The sequence below is a fragment of the Myxine glutinosa genome, chromosome 2 (genome assembly GCF_964187855.1).
Source record: "Myxine glutinosa chromosome 2, kmMyxGlut1.1, whole genome shotgun sequence".
NCBI classification, from domain to species: Eukaryota; Metazoa; Chordata; class Myxini; order Myxiniformes; family Myxinidae; genus Myxine; species Myxine glutinosa.
This window is the reverse complement of record NC_136262.1, coordinates 103,320,785-103,341,563: the sequence shown is the minus strand read 5'-3', so window position 1 is coordinate 103,341,563 and position 20,779 is coordinate 103,320,785. Positions and strand designations below refer to the sequence as shown.

General features: G+C 42.0%; 2 protein-coding genes across 7 annotated transcripts in view; one reads left to right on the top strand and one right to left on the bottom strand.

Annotated features, from left to right (window-relative positions):
* Nucleotides 1-20,779, bottom strand: part of LOC137421496 (uncharacterized) — a 115,283-nt gene that overhangs the window by 15,771 nt on the left and 78,733 nt on the right. The gene's annotated exons all lie outside the window — the stretch shown is intronic.
* CNTLN (centlein) overlaps nt 1-20,779 on the top strand; it is a 50,158-nt gene that overhangs the window by 6,084 nt on the left and 23,295 nt on the right. For all 4 annotated transcript variants that reach the window (XR_013622531.1, XM_068107620.2, XM_068107621.2 and 1 more), the window contains exons 5-7: nt 484-581; nt 12,431-12,560; nt 12,960-13,097. Coding sequence is in view for 3 of the 4 variants with exons in the window: in XM_068107620.2 (XP_067963721.2) it covers nt 484-581; nt 12,431-12,560; nt 12,960-13,097 (366 nt within the window). In the remaining variant the exon portion in view is untranslated. The remainder of the gene's footprint in view (nt 1-483; nt 582-12,430; nt 12,561-12,959; nt 13,098-20,779) is intronic.

Here is a 20,779-nt window from a genome sequence, read left to right as displayed (position 1 = left end):
GAATGTGAGTACGTCTATTAATTACATAATATTGGGATGTGAGTACGTCTATTAATTACATATCATTGGAATGTGAGTACATCTATTAATTACATACTTTTGGAATGTGAGTACGTCTATTAATTATATACCATTGGAATACGAGTATATCTATTAATTACGTATTGTAACATATTAATTACATATTTAATTGTGTATAAAGTACACAACACCGCACACAAAACAAGTCCTGGAGAGGGTCTGCAATCTCTTGTTGCTCTTCTCATTTTTCTTATTCGCTGGAGATGTTTTGTGACAGGAAATGAAATGAAGACTTTGAGAGATTTTGTAGATAGTCTTTCAAGCAATCTAGCGGCTGTCTTTGTATGTTCCGTTTTGTTTTTTGAACTGCATGATTGTCATTTCTCTCCACGAAGGCTACGGCTTGTGTGTACGAGTTGTCAGGTGTTATAGGTTTTAACGACAGCCGTGTGTGCGGGCCAGATTACCACAAGAGAGCTCTCGAGGAAACTCGACACAATCACGGAACAGCGCAGAGCACTGGAAGCCAAAGATAAACAGCTTGCTGAGCTCCAGAGCAGGTCTTTCTCACGCCACAATTAATGTAAATTTATTTTAAAACCACAAACGTAACACAACTGGCATGTGAAGCTGGTACCCTTTCTCGTCACACTTGGTGGCAGTGCCTCAGACCATTTATGCTTTTAACTACGAGCAACTTGAGAGAAAATGTGAACAGCGCTGCATTTTGCAGTGGAGCAGCCACCGTTACGACACGGGATGATTTGTGCAATGACAGTAACGGCACTGTTCTATTTCTTGAGATAATGTGGAATTGCATGCATCGGGGAATGGTTTAACTGCACAAGAGAACGTTCGGAATGGAAGAGCGGAGTAATATGAAATGATTACTTCATGCGCAAAGTGGGGTTGACCAATTGGTTCACCCTCTCCGTCTGCAGATGTCAGTCTATGATCGAGGTACCTGTTTTTTATTTCATTTTATATTTTTAATGCTAATCAGAGCATGAACCTGCAGTTTAGCAATACTTTGGCTCTGAATTTGGCAAATTGTATAGAATCTTAAAAAAAAATTAAAATGCTTCACTTTCCTTATTTCTCCATCAGTAATTATGTCTCCTGCTCTTTGTCTGCTTCAATTAGTTAATCTGATCACATGCTTGTGAGAGTCAACATCTTTCTCGCTATTCGTAGAGAGCTGCCTCAATGCCGGCGAGTCTGGCTCTTTTCAGGATTGGTCTCCCATATCTACTGTCACCGATAGTAACTCAACCTGGGAATTCTCCACAGAAACCTGCTCTCCCATGCACAGATTCATCACAAATCATCTTCAGTTATCCTACCCCTCTCGCCCATGGTGCACTGAATCCTGTGGTGAGGCAGTTGCTCTGAAACTGCTTACTTTCTCTTCCTGGGAAGCAAACCTGACCCAAGGCAATCTCAGCTCATTCCACAAAGCACGCAACAAGTGTGTGTCCATTCTCAGGAGAGCCAGAAAACAACATCTGTCCAACTTCAAGAATGAACTTTCAAAATTGTCTCCCTCCTCTAAACCCTGGTGGTGCCATGTTATATGTCTGTCTCTAAGAATGCTTTGATTTCATCCCTTCCCTCTTTAAATGGCACCACAGCCGGCTCCGCTCGGGAGAAGGCAGAATGCCTCAATTCTGTGTTTGCTTCCAGGTCTTGTGTCCTCAACCCCCTCATTTTCGGTACCCACCCTTCCCTATCTTACCTAACTGCTCCTGGAATCTGTCATTTACACCTGAGAAGGTGGAGAAGGTTCTTTCAACACTCGACTGTGATGCTGCAACTGGAGCATCAGCTCACGTGTCCTAAAAATCTGCTCTGCTGCTCTTTCACATTCTCTTTTTGCCCTTTTCATCCTATAATTTGCCCTAGGTCATGTTCCATCTGCTTGGAAATCAGCCAACATCACTGCATTACATAAAAAGGTGCAAACACCAATCTTGCCTCAACTACAGACCCATCAGCTAACTTCCAATCATCAGCAAGGTCATGGAATCCATCATCGCAGTTGATATGGAATCCTTCCTTTTCTCCAACGGCCTCATCTCAGATCATCAGTTCAAATTTAGACTCGGTCACTCTACCTTGGACATGCTGCTCTTACTCTCCCAACCAATGTCACATATGAGAACAGGGCCCTCTCTTGAGACCTATCTTGAGCTTTCTATAGTCTGGCAGGCATGGAATACTTGGAATACGTCTTTCAATCCTGACAAATCTCACACTCTCTCTCTCTGTCTCTGTCTCTCTCTATTTCTCTCCATAATATCCAACTGAAAAACACTCCTATCTACTTTCTTAACAATCCTCTTGAGGAAGTTCAGTGATTCAAACTTCTGGGTCTCACTATCAGCCATGATGTTTCTTGGGCAAAACACATTTCAAAGTTGGTCTCCAAAGCCAGTCACCGACCGGGCATCCTCCGCCGTACAAAGTCCTTCCTTGGCACACCCAAACTGATATCCACTTCCAAGGCTTTCATCGACAGCTTGAGGAAGTATGCTGTTTTCTCTGGGCTGGCTCCCCTACCTCACATCCTGATCAGCTTGATGTCGTGGAAACCAAGGCCTTCAAGATCATTTGAATCTCCCACGATGAAGCTGAGTCCATGGGCCGATCTCTTTCACATCGCAGACAGGTTAGTGGTCTTGCTTTGTCCCTGCTCTTTCCGTCTTGCTTCTCTTTCCGTGCTCCCCACCAGGTTTCTTTCTCGTCTTGCATCCGCTGCTCTTTTTGTGCTTTGTCCCCCACCCCAGCTTTCTGTAGGGTGTATGCGGTCCTCCTTAAACCCCCTTCCGGCCAAGCTCCCAAAATCCAGAATCGCTGCTCACCTCCACTCATTCGTTCCTTTTTCTTGCCACATGTGGAACCAACTTCCATATTCTCCTTATTTCTCATCCTTCCCTCCAAGTCTTTCAGACGGATGTTCACCACCATTTCAGACCATTGCCCATCCAAAACCATGATCATTTATACTTCCTAACCCCACCACCCACATCCCTTCCAAATTTCCAGTTTTTCCTTTTATATCCATAATTGTCCACCCATGTTCTCACCCACCCCCATTCCTTTCCACACCCATTATTTGTCCAAATATCCCTCTATTTCTATTTTGATGTCATAAAGGACACAAACAACAGGCATGAGGGACTAATGTAACGTGTTGAATAACGTGGAGTCAAATATGGTGCATCAGTGGTGTTAAACTTCTGGAATTATTTTTTTCTACAGCCTTAAAAACCCTCATTTTATGAGTCCCCTACCGGTTTCACCATAGGGGACTATAGTTTTGCTCTTTGTCTCCATCCGTCCCACGTGTACTTTTCAGACTTTTTCCCCCTTACCCTTTAACATATTGAACTGAAACTTGGTGCATGTCCTTATTTTGATGTTGCAGAACAAGTTTGATATTCAGGGCATTTTGTCAATTTTCAGAGTTGTGCCCTTTTTGGACTTCAAAAATAACACATCAGTAGGGGACACGTATTGCAAAGCAATTCTCCCTCTTGTTCCAGTTGATTACCCCCCACCACCGAAGGTGGATGGAGGTTATGTTTTCACCACCGTCTGTTTGTCTGTTTGTGAACAAGATATCTCAAAAAGTTGTGGACGAATTTGGACGAAATTTGGCGGAGAGATAGGGCATGTGACAAGGATGAAATGATTAGATTTTGGTGAAGATCTGAATCCGGATCCATCTAGTGGAATTTTTAATTGATTCTTCACCATTGAATTCTTCACCATTGGTAGATAGGGCCAAATACGATATATAGCAGGATATCTAAAAAAGTTCTGGACGGATTTTGACGAAACTTTGTGGAGAGATTGTGTGTGCGACAAGGAAGACTTGATTGAATTTTAGTGACGATTCGAATAGGGATCAGAGAATTTTTAAAGTGATTCTTCACCATTGAGAGATCGGGTGAAAAGCGATTATAATATATGAATGAATGATCGTTTTAAGGCCATTTTCCCCGCTAGAGCGGGGGTTAGCCTTGCAGGCCCCATGACAATCATGGTTCCCTATTTGAGGCAATGTTTTTATGGCCGGATGCCCTTCCTGACGCCAACCCTTGGTCACGCTCTTACGATGCGCAGGGATACGGTGTACCTGTTCTTAAACCGGGGGACAGACCGGGATCATTCATCCCATCAAGCTGATTATATAGCATGATATTTAAAAAAGTTATGGACTCTCTTCAATCCCTCTCCTCCCTCCAGGTCTTTAAAACAGCTGTTCACCACCATCTCTTGTCTTCCCCCATCCAAAACCTTGATCTTTTCTACCCCTGTTAAAACACCCCAAATCTGCCTCTTTAAATCCCCAACTTCTTTCCTGAAATGCCTAGACGTGTTCATTTGCTTTATAACGTGTACCCCTCCCTCCTCTCCCAGCCCTCCCCCTTCCACAGATCCACTGACGTCCCTGTGCTCTACTGTTGTTGTGCTTGTGTGCTTCCCTCTCTCCCCCTCTTGTCTCCCACTCCCTTCATTGTATGTTTTATGCGTCTGTGCATGTTTTCATGTTCAATGTGTTAGCTCTCACACGACCCTCGATTCTGTGTACAAAAAAAACAAAAAAACAAGTTAAGATACATTCAAAGTACACCGCCCCATGCCAAATAATTAAATATCCTACAGCGCGGCATTGCCGGGGCGCCTCCGGTGCCCGGCAATACCGCAGTGCAGCTCATAGAGACTGCATTGGGAGGGAGAGGTGTACAATAATTGATTGATTAATTGCATAATTAAAATCAATAAAAGATTATCATAAAATATCTTCTTAATCAATTGGCTAATAGCATAACTAAACCACTAGTGCTTCATCCGAAGATGTATCTTTTAGAAATTTACGTCACCTGGTCACTGTCATGTCAAAATATTAGCTTCCCAGCTCAAAAGGTGCCTGAGATATTGCCCAGATGAGAAAGAAAATAAGTCAATAATTAATGATGAAAATAAATAAATAATAATCATAAAAAATTAAATAATTAATCAATTCGCTAATAGAACACATAAACCACCACCATTTCATCCGAATCTGCAACGGAAAAAAAAAATTAGTCATTTATACAACAAACAACAACAGGCATTTTAAGGCCATTTTCCCTGCAAGAGCGGGGCTTAGCCTTGCGGTCCCCATGACAATCTTCTCCATTTTGCCCTATTTTCTGCATAATCCTTGTTAACCTCCTTGCCCGCATTTCTTCTTCGACCATCTTTAGCCAATTCTTTCTCGGTCTTCCCCGTCCTCTACTTCCTTCTACATACATTTCCATCACTCTTCTCAACCAGTCACTTTCATCCTTCCTCAACACATGACCGAACCATCTCAAACTGTTTCTCTTCACAGCATCAATCACAGGCTCTATTCCCATCATCTTTCACAATTCATAATTTGTCTTCCTCTTTCTCAATGATACTCCGCACATCCACCGAACCATTCGCATTTCCACCCTTTCCAGCCTTCATTGCTGCTCTACGTTCATTACCCATGTCTCTCTCTCATAAACCATAACACTTCTCACACGTGCAACATACACATTTCCCTTCAGCTTCAACGACACTCCCCTCCTCGTCAGCACGCCACTGAGTTCCCGAAACTTCTTCCATGCACATCTCACTCGAGCAACCGTTGCCGGGTCTGATCCACCTTCTCCATTCAGCATGTCTCCTAGGTAACAAAATGTTTTCACACCTTCCAGCTTCAGGCCGTCTCCAAGATCCAACTCAACATTTCCTCCATCTGCAGCTCCCTCTGTGCACACCTTACACTTGAATGTAGCTGCCACACTGGTTAATGACCCTCTCAAACCACTACATTTTTGATGACCCCACTCAGCGCACATTGTACATTGAAAGGAATTCACCCCGACACCCTTCCTGCACGCAGCACATGGCCACTTCCCAGTTCTTTCCACCTCACCACATGCTTTACCACTTGCCATCACCTTCGTTTTTCCGGTATTCACCTTCAGACCTTTTGTCTCCATACATTCCTTCCACTTGTTCATCTTCTCCTTCAGACCATCCATACTTTCTGCAATCAACACCAGATCATCTGCATACAACAACTCCCACGGTAAACCCTCCTTTACGTTCCGAGCCAGCACCTCCATCACAGCTACAAATAGTCATGGACTTAGTACCGACCCCTGATGCACTCCCACCTTCACCTCAAACTCACCACTGTTCCCGTCCTTCGTCCTTACAGCTGTGCGCACTCTTTTGTACATTGCCATCACGACTCTGATCAAGCATTCCTCCACTCCTAACTTCCTCAATGCCCATGTCACTATTTCACGTGGAACCCTATCGAATGCTTTCTCCAGATCAACAAACCCAAGAAACAACTTCTTCCTCTTCTCCATGTACTTCTCCTGCAACTGCCTCACAATAAAAAGTGCGTCTATCGTTCCTCTTCCTGGCATAAATCCAAACTGCATTTCGTCAATCTTCACTTTCTTCCTTATCCTCCTCTCCAACACCCTTTCCAATACCTTCATTCCATGCTCCAATAACTTTATCGCTCGATACGAGCCACAGTCCAGAGGGTCACCTTTCCCCTTGTATAGAGAGACGAGGGTGCTCAGTTACCAATCCACTGGAATGCGGCCTTCTTTCACCACCAGATTACAGATCTCTGTCATTCTCTTCACACCCCAACTTCCTGCTGCCTTCAACATATCTCCCACAACTCCCGTCGGCCCTCCCGCTTTTCTACTCTTCATTGCTTTTATCGCTTCCTCAACTTCCTCCTCGGTTATCTTCTATGCCGGTCCTAAAACTGGGTTACTCTCTATGTTGCCATCCCATTCATTCTCTGCATTCAACAGCATTTCCATATATCTCTTCCATCTTCCTTTAATTCCATCTGGGTCCACAACGATTTGTCCCACTTCATCCTTCAAGCAACTCACCCCCATCACATCACACCTCTCTTTCGCTATCTGCTTTGCAATCCTGAATACCGCTCTCTGACCCTCTTCCAAATCCAAGCGTTCTCTGAACATTTTCCGACATGCCTCCTGCGCCTTTGCTACCTCTTTCTTTGCAGCCTTCTTGGCTGCCTTATAACTTTCATGCTCTGCCTTTTCTGCCCCCATACCCTTTGCCTTCTGCCACTCCTTAAACTTCTTCCTCTTCTCATCAATGTTCTTTCCAACTTCATCATCCCACCACAATGTTTCTGAGTGCCTCGGTGGTCCTTTTGTCCATCCACATACCTCACCAACGGCTCCTAACAGACTATCTTTCATTGACATCGAACCACTTTCAAGCTCAACCACATCATCCTCTACCATACTCAGCCTCTTTTAATGCCTCCCTCACTGTCACCTCTTTCAACCTCCACACCTTCATTCTCGGTTGGTACTTCACCCGCCGAGCTCTCCTTGCACCTTTCACCCTTATGTCGCAGACAACCCAGTGTTGCTGTGAAACAGCCTCCTCCCCCGGGATCACCTTTGTGTCCCGGAGGTGCCCCCTATCTCGCCTACGCACCAGCAGGTAGTCAACGGTTGTCGTCGACCCACCTGGCGTGTATGTAACAAGCTTATGATCCTCTTTCTGGAACTGAGTATTGCAAATCAACAAATCAGCTCCATCAGCAAACTCCAAAATCCTTTCACCTTCTCCATTTCTCACACCATATCCGTAACCCCCATGAACTCCCTCAAAACCGTCCATACTCCTTCCCACATGTCCATTTAGGTCTCCTTCTACCACAACAACTTCCTTATCTTTCACGTTTTCCATCATCTTCTCTATTGCACACCAGAACTTGTCCTTCTCTTCATCGCTCCGACCAACCTGCGGAGCATATCCCGAGATGACGTTCACCAAGAGCTTTCCAATCATCATTTTCACCATCATCAACCTTTCACTCGCTCCAGTCACACTCACCACACTGTCTACAAACTCCTCAGAAAACAGGACACCAGCGCCATGCACGCCCTCTGGGCACCCTTGCCACACAAACTTGTATTTCTGTCCCTGCCTACCCTTCCCCAAAGTCATTAATGAAATAATTAAATAATTAATCGATTAATTGATTAATCAATAAATCAAAAATAGCCTTTGCAGCCAAATCACTTGGTCATTGGCATGTCCAAATATCAGCTTCCTAACTCAAAAGGTGCCTGAGATAATGGCCAGAAGAGAAAGGAAATGTATAAGTACTTAATTAATCGCTAATAATTAAATAACTCATCAATTAATTGATTAATCAAAAAACCAAAAATACCGTTTTTGATAAAGTACTTGCTCACTATTGTGCCGAAATTTCAGCTTCCTAGCTCAAAAGATGGCTGAGATATCGCCCGGACAAACAAGAAAGAAAACAAGTACACATACATTCAAAGTACACCGCCCCCATGCCAAATAATTAAATATCCTACAGCGCGGCATTGCCGGGGCGCCTCCAGCGCCCGGCAATACCGCAGTGCAGCTCTTAGAGACTGCATTGGGGGGGAGAGGTGTACAATTAATTGATTGATTAATTGTATAATTAAAATCAATAAAAGATTATCACAAAATATTTTCTTAATCAATTGGCTAATAGCATAACTAAACCACTAGTGCTTCATCCGAAGATGTAGCTTTTAGAAATGTAATTAAATAAGTCATGAATAAAAAATTAAATAATTAATTGATTAATCAATAAATAATTAATCGATTAATCAATAAATAATTAATCGATTAGTTGATTAATCAATAAATCAAAAATATCCTTGATAGCCACATCACTTGGTCACTCATGTCCAAATATTAGCTTCCGAGCTCAAAAGGTGCCTGAGATATTGGCCAAATGAGAAAGAAAATAAATAAATGATTAATAATGAAAATAAATAAATAATAATCATTAAAAAATTAATTTATTGATCAATTCGGTCATAGAACACATAAACCATCACCATTTCATCAGAATCTGTAAGTAGAATTTTTTGTTGTTGTCATTAATGGAATAATTAAATAATTAATCGATTAATTGATTAATTAATAAATCAAAAATAGCCTTTGCAGCCAAATCACCTGGTCATTGGCATGTCCAAATATCAGCTTCCTAACTCAAAAGGTGCCTGAGTTAATGGTCAGAAGAGAAATGAAATTTAATTAATTAAATAAGTACTTAATTAATCGCTAATAATTAAATAACTCCTTAATTAATTGATTATTCAAAAAACAAAAATACCGTTTTTGACAAAGGACTTGTTCACTACTGTGCCGAAATTTCAGCTTCCTAGCTCAAAGGATGGCTGAGATATCGTCCGGACAAACAAACAAGAAAGCAAGAAAGAAAGCAAGAAAACAAACAAACAACCAGAGTGAAAACTGAGTACTCTCTTTCAGCGTGCGTCACTGCCGAGCCCCCTTCGGTGCCCAGCAATGACGATTTGCAATGCCTGGAGATGGCATAGGAAAGGAGCGGTGTACAACAAGTACAGATACATTCAAAGTACACCGCCCCCATGCCAAATAATTAAATATCCTACAGCGCGGCATTGCCGGGGCGCCTCCGGTGCCCGGCAATACCGCAGTGCAGCTCATAGAGACTGCATTGGGAGGGAGAGGTGTACAATAATTGATTGATTAATTGTATAATTAAAATCAATGAAAGATTATCACAATATATATTTTTAATCAATTGGCTAATAGCATAACTAAACCACTAGTGCTTCATCTGAAGATGTATCTTTTAGAAATGTAATTAAATAAGTCAGTAATAAAAAATTAAAAAATTAATTGATTAATCAATAAATAATGAATCGATTAAATGATTAATCAAAAATATCCTTGATGGCCACATCACTAGGTCACTGTCATGTCCAAATATTAGCTTCCTAGCTCAAAAGGTGCCTGAGATATTGGCCAAATGAGATAGAAAATAAATAAATTATTAATAATGAAAATAAATAAGTAATAATCATTACAAAATATAATTATTAATCAATTCGGTCATGGAACACATAAACCACCACCATTTCATCAGAATGTGTAACTTAAAGAAAAAAAAAATTTAGTCATTAATCAAATAATTAAATAAATAATCGATTAATTGATTAATTAATAAATCAAAAATAGCATTTGCAGCCAAATCACCTCGTCATTGGCATGTCCAAATGTCAGCTTCATAACTCAAAAGGTGCCTGAGTTAATGGTCAGAAGAGAAAGGAAATTTAATTAATTAAATAAGTACTTAATTAATCGCTAATAATTAAATAACTCCTCAATTAATTGATTAATCAAAAAACAAAAAATAACCGTGACAAAGGACTTGCTCACTACTGTGCCAAAATTTCAGCTTCCTAGCTCAAAGGATGGCTGAGATATCGCCCGGACAAACAAACAAACAAGAAGACGTCATGTGGAGCACGATACTTGCAAAATACGCCTCCCCAAGAAAAAAAATTCCATTGGTACAGCAAATTGTCCATTTCATCAAGATTAAAATTGACAATCTTGATCAAAGCTCGGGTCAATAGGAAGAAAAGTGACGATTTTTCAGATGAAAAATGATTTTGGAAGGTTGACCTTGAGTTGACCTTTGACCTTTTGACCTCAAATAGTTGGTTTCCCTAGTGACTCATTGTGCAAATGCTGTTCAATGTTCAAGTCAATCGGATGAAAATTGATGGGTTTTTTTTTCAGATAAAAAGTGATTTTGGAACTTTGAGCTTGAATTGACCTTTGACCTTTTGACCTAAAATAAGATGTTTCCCAATTTAGTGACTCGATATGCAAATGCTGTTCAATTTTCAAGTCAATCGGATTTAAAATGGCGATTTTAGAAATTTGACCTCCAGATAACCTTTGACCTTTGACCTCAATCAAGAGGCTTCTCAATTGGGACGACTTATACAACTTGGTGAAGTTTCGTGACGATCGGTTTAGAATTGTGACTTTATTTTTTTTTTTGTATACAGAGTCAAGGCTTGTGAAAGAGCTAACATTTATCGAACAAACAAATCAAACAAACAAGCAAACAAAGTATATAAAAAGGGGAGCGGTCGACAATATGGGGAGAGAAGGGGAGGAAGCACACAAACACAACATTTGAGAGCAGGGACATCGGGAGATTTGTGGGAGGGAGAGGGCCTGGGGGGGAGGCAGGATAGGTATAAAACGCAAGGACACCAAGGACTTCCAGGAAAGAAGTCGGCACCTCAAAAAAGTGGATTTGGGGTGAAATTAGCGGGGGTAGAAAAGATCAAGGTTTTGGATTGGGGAAGATAAGAGATGGTGGTGAACAGCCGTTTTAAAGACCTGGAGGGAGGAGTGGGATTGAAGAGAGTGAGGGAGTGAGGGAGTGAGGGACCTGTAGGCCGGTGACAAACAGACAGACAAACAGAGAGAACCACAAACGGAACCGACCAATATACTTGAAAAATCTTTGATTTTGCAAGTAACAAACAACCAAGAAAACAAACAAACAAACAACCAGAGTGAAAACTGAGTACTCCCTTTCAGCGTGCGTCACTGCAGAGCCCCTTCGGTGCCCGGCAATGACGTTTTGCAATGCCTGGAGATGGCATAGAAAAGGAGCGGTGTACAACAAACAAAAAAGCAAGAAAACAACCAGAGTGAAAACTGAGTACTCCCTTTCAGCGTGCGTCACTGCCGAGCCCCCTTCGGTGCCCGGCAATGACGTTTTGCAATGCCTGGAGATGGCATAGGAAAGGAGCGGTGTACAACAAACAAAAAAGCAAGAAAACAACCAGAGTGAAAACTGAGTACTCCCTTTCAGCGTGCGTCACTGCCGAGCCCCCTTCGGTGCCCGGCAATGACGTTATGCAGCGCTTGAAGATGGCATAGGATTGCTGTGTACAACACAAAAAATAAAACTCGAACAAACAAATTTGCTGTTCGTGCTCTCAGTATTGGGGCATATCGAGATAGAGACAAAATTGTGGCTCGTTGGAAATATCGGAAGATCGTCCCCGGAAACGCAAAGCAAGAGTTTAAAAGATCCTTCACCACATCCTTTTTCTGAAGACTTGGTCTTGGTAAGGTGATCGATGAACTCTCGAGTTGGTTATTGGTTTGGTGCTACGTGCTGGATATTGGAGAGATGTGGGAAGCGTTCTTGTTAACTCGTCTTGATCTTTCTCTATTTATCTATCTGTCTTGTCTATATTTATCTCTTCATTTTGTTTTTTTACTTCATTTTTATTACTTAATTTTAATTTTATTATTTTTTTCATCCTTTGGTTATTGTCAAAAGCACATAGCTGGCACAAATCCCAGCTCATCTGTTTGATCATTCCTTTTTCTTCGTTATTTGTACACGCGTTCATTTATCACTCGGCCGAGACTTCATTTCCGCGCATTTTGTTGTACGAGGCGTAATTTCCAGCCTCACCAATTGCGTGTTTTCCAGGGTGGCCCGCTGGGAGCGTGATGCAGCGATTGAGCATCAGTTATCACAGGAGCAGCGTGAGCGGAGAATGGATGCACAACAACGGGACGACGGTGCACACCAGTCTGCCATGAGTAAACTGGAGGAGAGGGTAAGTCGTCGGCTAACCAACATGCAACCTTTGATGCTCGGAGTACTCCAATTTCCTGGCTGTTCTCCTAGCGCTAATTGGCACGTGTATGATATGGCACTTGTACGACAATACAAGCTAATTGGCACTTGTATGCAAATACAAGCCTCTTTATTGTAATGTTTAATCAACAGGGCTCCATGGCCCGGACCGACCTCTTCGTGGTCTCTGTTGAGATTAATTGGGTTGATTTTGCATGCTGAGCTTTTCCTCCAATCGGTGAACATGAAGGAATATGCCTTATTATTGTTAACTCCTGATTGGAGGAAAGTGTGCAGCACTCTGAGGCCTGCTGAGGCATCATGTGTATTTGGAATGGGTCACTAAAGGCTATGATTTGGACTGTGCATGGCACGCCAGGTGAAAGAACTTGTGGAGGAGAAGGCCCATCAGAAAACCAAGCTGGAGAACGTACAACAACATCTTGCCATGACGACCAGGGAGAAAGTACTCCTCGAGACTGGATTGAGGGAGCTGCGGGTTCAGTTGCAAACCAAGGTGTGATACTTGCACAGCCGATTGATTCTCTGGCTGCGATTCCACGTTTTTCATGCACTGCTGATTCTCACATGCAAAAGGCTAATTTCACTCGTGCCACGGCTGGACCCTTAGGCTTGCCCAAAGGTCTCTCGTTTCTCAAAAGATAGTATTGGATCCTCTTTGCCCATATGCAGGCCTCGGAAGGGCAGTAAACTCAATGGCTTAGCACCCCTGCTGAGTAGCGAGCGAAAAGCACAATTTCATTGGAATGCTGGAAATGCAGAACTGTGGAGTTTGGAAGTAGGTATATTGATGGATTCCAGTGTCCACGGTATTGTTGTGGGAATGACTTCTAGGGATGATTGTGATTATGGAATATGCGTTGTTTTATGTGTAGAAAGCCAGTTATCAACTTTCAAAACATGTTTGTCTAAAAGCGTAATCTGTCTTAAATGTTCTTTTGAAGCATCCAACATGCTTCAGGTGCCAAGTTTAGGCAACGATGACCAAGTGATTTGGCTATAAAGGGTATTTTGATTTGTTGGTGTCCATGAGGGTGTTTGTTCTGCACTTTGTGTGGATACGGTTTCATGTTCTGCTTCAGCGTCCAAAAGACTAAGCTCATGTGAGTGCCGGCGAGAGGATCTTCTTGAACTATGAGTGACAGATTGTCTTACCACCTCAATGTTCTCTTCTGAACGCCCTGATGTCTTAATATTGCGAACAGTGCTTCCTTTATGGAGTTTCTTGACATTGTGAAGAATACAGTTAGTTCTTCCTGGGTGGGTCTATCACTTTGAAATGTTTGTGACAAAGCCACCGAGTCTTGATCACAGTCTTCGTTTCAAGGTATCAATCTACCATTTTACTTAGTAGTTGTGCTGTGTACTACTTATTTACTCCGTACCAATGAAACTTGGCGGAGACAGTTCCCCAGCTTTCGAGAACAAAACACGGAAAGTAAATAATACTTACAATCTATCCAATATATATATACTGTATATATATAAGTTCAAAACACACCTGGTCACAAGTGTGCCGCACTGACCGGGTCCTCAGTCGAGGTCCTCAGCATCATCCCGTTTCGGCCCTTCAACCTCGATACGGTCAGCTAAGGTGGGCCAGCAGGGGCACATACACATCCACATGCAGCAACTACACCTGGATGCGTACATACCCCCACCCCCAGCCAGTGCGAAGGCAGACGACAACAACAACACCTCCACATCCAGAATCCACAGCACCAAACAAACATGGTGGAACACTCAAACACCCACCTTTATACCCTTCACCACTCACCAACAAAACACACCAGATCATTCATACACACACATACACACACACACACAACACCAACCAACCACCGACCCTTACAACATACGCCACTCAACATACAAAAACACACACACATGCAAAAATTAATTCATGCAAAAACACACACCCTCACCCACTCACTCATATACACAAAATAAGAAATAATAATAGTAACAAAAAAAACAAAAAAAACAAACAAACCCCACACACCACCAACCTACACCGTTCGACATGGCTCCATAAACCTCCTCCATATCCAAAATGAGCCTTTCAAGGCAACCTGGGCCACCTTGTCACACATCCTCCTTCTTTCTGTCCCACACACTCCCAGCCGAGTAAGAAATGCAGAAAAGGAATTGCCAATATACCCTCTACACCCCACCTCAAATGGCTGACACGAAACTTGCCAACCCTTCTCCCGGCACTCTGCCTCCAGCTCACTGTACTTTCCTCTCTTCCTCTCATGCACCTCCTTCATGTTCTATTCCCAAGGTACAGACAATTCCCCTAAGATGACCTGTCTTGATGCACCTGACCAAATGACAATGTCAGGCCACAACCTTGTCACACAGATCTCCTCTGGGAATACCAATTGTGGCTTTAGGTCTGCCACCACCTGCCAATCACAAGCATCTGACAGCCCTCTTGCTTTCCACCTCCTCCTCTTTCCACCTCTTACCACTTGGCCCTCCTTGACAAACCACACCTCTCCCCCATCAGTCTCCTTCTCCACTCTTCTTTCTCTCGACCTCAGCACCTCTTGTTGCACCATCTGCACCACCACCGCCAGCACCTGATCATGTCGCCACCTGTATTGTCCTGCTGCCAATGCTACTGAACATGCACTCAGTGCATGCTGCACCGTTCCCACACCTCCACACAAATAACATCTCTCCTCCTGCAACAACCCCCACAATCTCAAGTTTACTGGTGACGGAAGCACATCATACGTTGCCCGCAACAGGAAATTCAACAATATTGGCTCCATCCTCCAAATCTCTTGCCACTTCAACATCCTCACCCGCACACCTTCCCACTTAGTCCAAGCACCTTGCTGTGCCTGACCGTCTGCTTTCACATATCTCCCCTCCTCTTCTTTTCTTCTCACCTCCCTCTCAACCATCTTCCTCCTCTCTTTCACACATGCCTTTCCCCATCGCTCATGCTTTATCCACCCCAAGCCATGCTTCCGTGCTGTACCATCCCCATGACCTCCTCCTGTTGCAACGGCTCCTCCATCTCGTCCACCTCTGCTCTTGCATTCCACTTCCGACTTCCCTTCTTCTCTGGGAGAGCATTCTTTACCACTGCATCACTTGAATCCCGCAACATCATGAACTCCCGCACCCTCACCACCTTCAACTCCTCGGTTAATGATGTCAAGGGAAACTGGAGTTTTCCACCCTGACCATAAAAGGCAATGTTCGTCAAACAGCGTGGCACTCCCAACCACCTCCTCACAAACCCACTCACCACAACCTCCATCCTCTCTACATGCCCAATCGCAATATCGTACATCATCAATGGCCACAATACTCATGGCATCAATCCAAACTTCAAACACCATACCTTCAACTTACCTGGCAAACCACATCCATCAATCCTCTTCAAACTTCTCAAAAGCTTGTTTCTGACATCCTCCACTCTTCCCACATCATTCAACTCCACTGTATACCATCTTCCCAAACTCTTCACAGGGGCCTCCACCAATGATGGAACCACCTCCCCTCCCAGCTCAAACCTGTGCATGTTATCCACCACTCCTCGTCTCACGACCACACTCCTCGACTTTCTTGCTTTAAATCCCATTCTTGCCCACCGCATCAACCTTTCCAGTCGTCCCAGTACCTCTACTGCTGCATCAGCGGACTGTTGGACAACTGTCAGGTCATCCATGAAAGCAAACATTGCTGGCAACCTCTGACCAGGGGCTAGCTCCACTTCTTTCCCATGTCCACTCACCGCATGTATCAACAACTCCATAACCAGCACAAACAAAATAGGGGAGATGGTACATCCCATCGGGTATATTTTATATTTTATATATATTTTATAAAATATTTTATATATATACTGTATATATATAAAAGCTGGTTTGTTTCAGGAATATGTACGTATGCATGGATGGACCATCGAGGGATTGTCTTCACCCCATTGGTTGGCCCAACTGTCCAACTGTAACTTGAAAAAAAAATCATGCGCCCGCCATTTTGTGAAGGTGACAGTACGCATAGCCCCCAGGCTCCAGGCCTGTGGTGTCAGTCCATGGGCCAGTGCAATTGGAATTATCCAAACTATATAACCACGATGTATTGTATCTGCACATAAGCAGTACGCATGTTTTTGCTTCATCTACGTAATCTGGGTTATCTTGCTATAATTCACCAAATGTCCGTCCGTCCGTTCGAAGGTACCGCAAAAACGGCTCAACCGATCACAACGATATTTTGGGTAGGTATTCCTGGGACCCCTGGGAGTAAAATAGGCCATATTGTTTTTCCAATTTATCCAAACACGATGGAATAATATTTACCGATATGAACAGTGATGTGGCTTTTGTTGAAATTCTACAAATACTGTTTATTCTACGTACCAGGAGAGAGTAGATCGACTCCTCACGAACTCTTCCTATATAAACATGCGGCTCCGAAGTAACATGGCAGCGTGTGCAAAGCGACTGAGAAACAGGTGTAGCGGCTGCTTCCGTGTTACAGATTCGGCGCGCACTCTTCAAGCATAAACGTGCGACTGAGAAAGACGTGTAGTGGCCGCTTCCGTTTTGCAGAATTCAATCTTTTTTTTCAAAATGGGCGCCATGTACTGCTTAGATTTTGATGATTTGCGTGTGATATGATTCAATGGATGTTTATATGAATCGTTTAAAATTTAAAAAAGCCTTCAATTCCTGATATTTTGCCTTTTCATTTGGGCCTCTCAATTGAAGCCCCGCCCATAGGGCGGGTACCGAAATAGAAGATTCTTCAAGTATATTGGTTGGTCTTGTGCGTTATTCTGTCTGCTTGTTTGTTTGTATATCGATCGCCTACAGGTCACAATACGAAACTTCACCACATGGTATGGTTGGTCATAAAGAAGAAGCTTATTGATTTTGAGGTCAAAAGGTCAACATAGGCCAAAGGTCAACAACTTTGTCAAATTTCTAAAAGCCTCAATTTTCATCTGATTGAACTTGAAATTTGAAGAGGATTTGCATATCAGCTAACTGCATTCGACCACCAATTATTGTTGAGGTCAACATAGGTCACAAGGTCAATATAGGCCAAAGGTTAACAACGTAAGGTGAAATTTCTAAAATAGTTAATTTTCATCCGATTGAACTTAAAATTTGAAGAGGATTTGCATATCAGGTCACTGAATTCAACCACCAATTATTTTTGAGGTCAACCTCGGCCAAAGGGTCAACATAGGGCAAAGGTCAACAACTTAGGTGAACTTTCTAAAATCCTAATTTTCATCCGATTGACTTGAAATTTGAACAGGATTTGCATATCGAGTCACTGAATTCAACCACCAATTATTTTTTCGGTCAACATATGCCAAAAGGTCAACATAGGCCAAAGGTCAACGACTTATTTTAGGGATTTCATAAGTATCATGTTATGCATGACATATGTACACCGCTCCTTTCCTATGCCATCCCCAGGCGCTGCATGATGTCATTGCTTGGCACCGAAGGAGGCCCGGAAATGACGCGCGCTGAAAGGGTGTACTCAGTTTTCACTCCGGTTGTTTGTTTGTCCGGGCGATATCTCAGCCATTCTTTGAGCTAGGAAGCTGAAATATCGATACAATAGTGAGCACGTGCTTTGTCAAAAACGGTATTTTTTGTTTTTTGATTAATCAATTAATTGATGAGTTTTTAAAAATTATTATCGATGAATTAAAGACATTTATTTTCTTTCTCATCTGGCCATTATCTCAGGCACCTTTTGAGCGAGGAAGCTAATATTTGACACAACAGTGACCAAGTGATGTGGCTATAAAGGATATTTTTGATTTTTTGATTTATTGATTAATCAATTAATTCTTTATTGATTAATAAATTGATTTACTTCTTTTTGTACACCGCTCCTTTCCTATGCCATCTCCAGGCATTGCAAATCGTCATTGCTGGGCACCGAAGGGAGCTCGGCAGTGACGCACGCACTCAGTTTTCACTCTGGTTGTTTTCTTGTTGTACACCGCTCCTTTCCTATGCCATCTCCAGGCATTGCAAATCGTCATTGCCGGGCACCAAAGGGGGCTCGGAAGTGACGCACGCTGAAAGAGAGTACTCAGTTTTCACTCTGGTTTCTTTCTTGTTTGTTTGTTTGTTTGTTTGTTTGTTTTCTTGGTTGTCCGGGCGATATCTCAGCCATCCTTTTAGCTAAGAAGCTGAAATTTCGGCACAATAGTGAGCAAGTCCTTTCTCAAAAACGGTATTTTTTGTTTTTTGATTAATCAATTAATTGAGGAGTTATTTAATTATTAGCGTTTAATGAAGTACTTATTTGATTAATTAAATTTCATTTCTCTTCTGACCATTAACTCAGGCACCTTTTGAGTTAGGAAGTTAATATTTGGACATGCCAATGACCAGGTGATTTGGCTGCAAATACTATTTTTGATTTATTCATTAATCAATTAATCGATTAATTATTTAATTATTCGATTAATGACCAAAAAATTTTTTTTTTTGAAGTTACAGATTCTGATGAAATAGTGGTAGTTGATGTGTTCTCTGACCAAATTGATTAATAATTTAATTTTTTTATGATTATTATTTATTTATTTTCATTATTAATCATTTATTTATTTTCTTTCTCATTTGGCCAATATCTCAGGCACCTTTTGAGCTGGGAAGCTAATATTTGGACATGAGTGACCAAGTGATGTGGCTATCAAGGATATTTTTGATTTATTGATTAATCATTTCATCTATTAATTATTTATTGATTAATCGATTAATTATTTATTGAGTAATCAATTAAGTATTTAATTTTTTATAAATGACTTATTTAATTAAATTTCTAAAAGATACATCTTCGGATGAAGCACTGGTGGTTTAGTTATGTGATTAGCCAATTGATTATGGAAATATTTTGTGATAATCTTTTATTGATTTTAATTATACAATTAATCAATCAATTAGTGTACACCTCTCCCTCCCAATGCAGGCTCAATGAGCTACACTGCGGTATTGCCGGGCGCCGCAGGCGCCCCGGCAATGCCGCGCTGCAGCATATTTAATTATTTGGCATGGGGCGGTGTACTTTGAATGTATGTGTACTTGTTTTCTTTCTTGTTTGTTTGTCCGGACGATATCTCAGCCATCCTTTGAGCTAGGAAGCTGAAATTTCGGCACAGTCGTGAGCAAGTCCTTTGTCAAAAACGGTATTTTTTGTTTTTTGAATAATCAATTAATTAAGGAGTTATTTAATTATTAGCGATTAATTAAGTACTTATTTAATTAATTAAATTTCCTTTCTCTTCTGACCATTAACTCAGGCACCTTTTGAGTTAGGAAGCTGATATTTGGACATGCCAATGACCAGGTGATTTGGCTGCAAAGGCTATTTTTGATTTATTAATGAATCAATCAATGAATCGATTAATTATTTAATTATTCGATTAATGACTAAACTTTTTTTTTTTTAAGTTGCAGATTCTGATGAAATGGTGGTGGTTTATGTGTTCTCTGACCGAATTGATTAATAATTTAATTTTTTTATGATTATTATTTATTTATTTTCAATATTAATCATTTATTTATTTTCTTTCTCATTTGGCCAATATCTCAGGCACCTTTTGAGCTCGGAAGCTAATATTTGGACATGAGTGACCAAGTGATGTGGCTATTGTACACCGCACCTTTCCTATGCCATCTCCAGGCATTGCAAATCGTCATTGCTGGGCACCGAAGGGGGCTTGGCAGTGACGCACGCTGAAAGGGAGTACTCAGTTTTCACTCTGTTTGTTGTACACCGCTCCTTTCCTATGCCATCTCCAGGCATTGCAAATCGTCATTGCCGGGCACCGAAGGGGGCTCGGCAGTGACGCACGCTGAAAGAGAGTACTCATTTTTCACTCTGGTTGTTTGTTTGTTTTCTTGTTGAACACCGCTCCTTTCCTATGCCATCTCCAGGCATTGCAAATCGTCATTGCTGGGCACCGAAGGGGGCTCGGCAGTGACGCACGCTGAAAGAGAGTACTCAGTTTTCACTCTGGTTGTTTGTTTGTTTGTTTGTTTTTCTTGTTTGTTTTCTTGTTTGTTTGTCCGGACGATATCTCAGCCATCCTTTGAGCTAGGAAGCTGAAATTTCGGCACAGTAGTGAGCAAGTCCTTTCTCAAAAACGGTATTTTTTGTTTTTTGAATAATCAATAA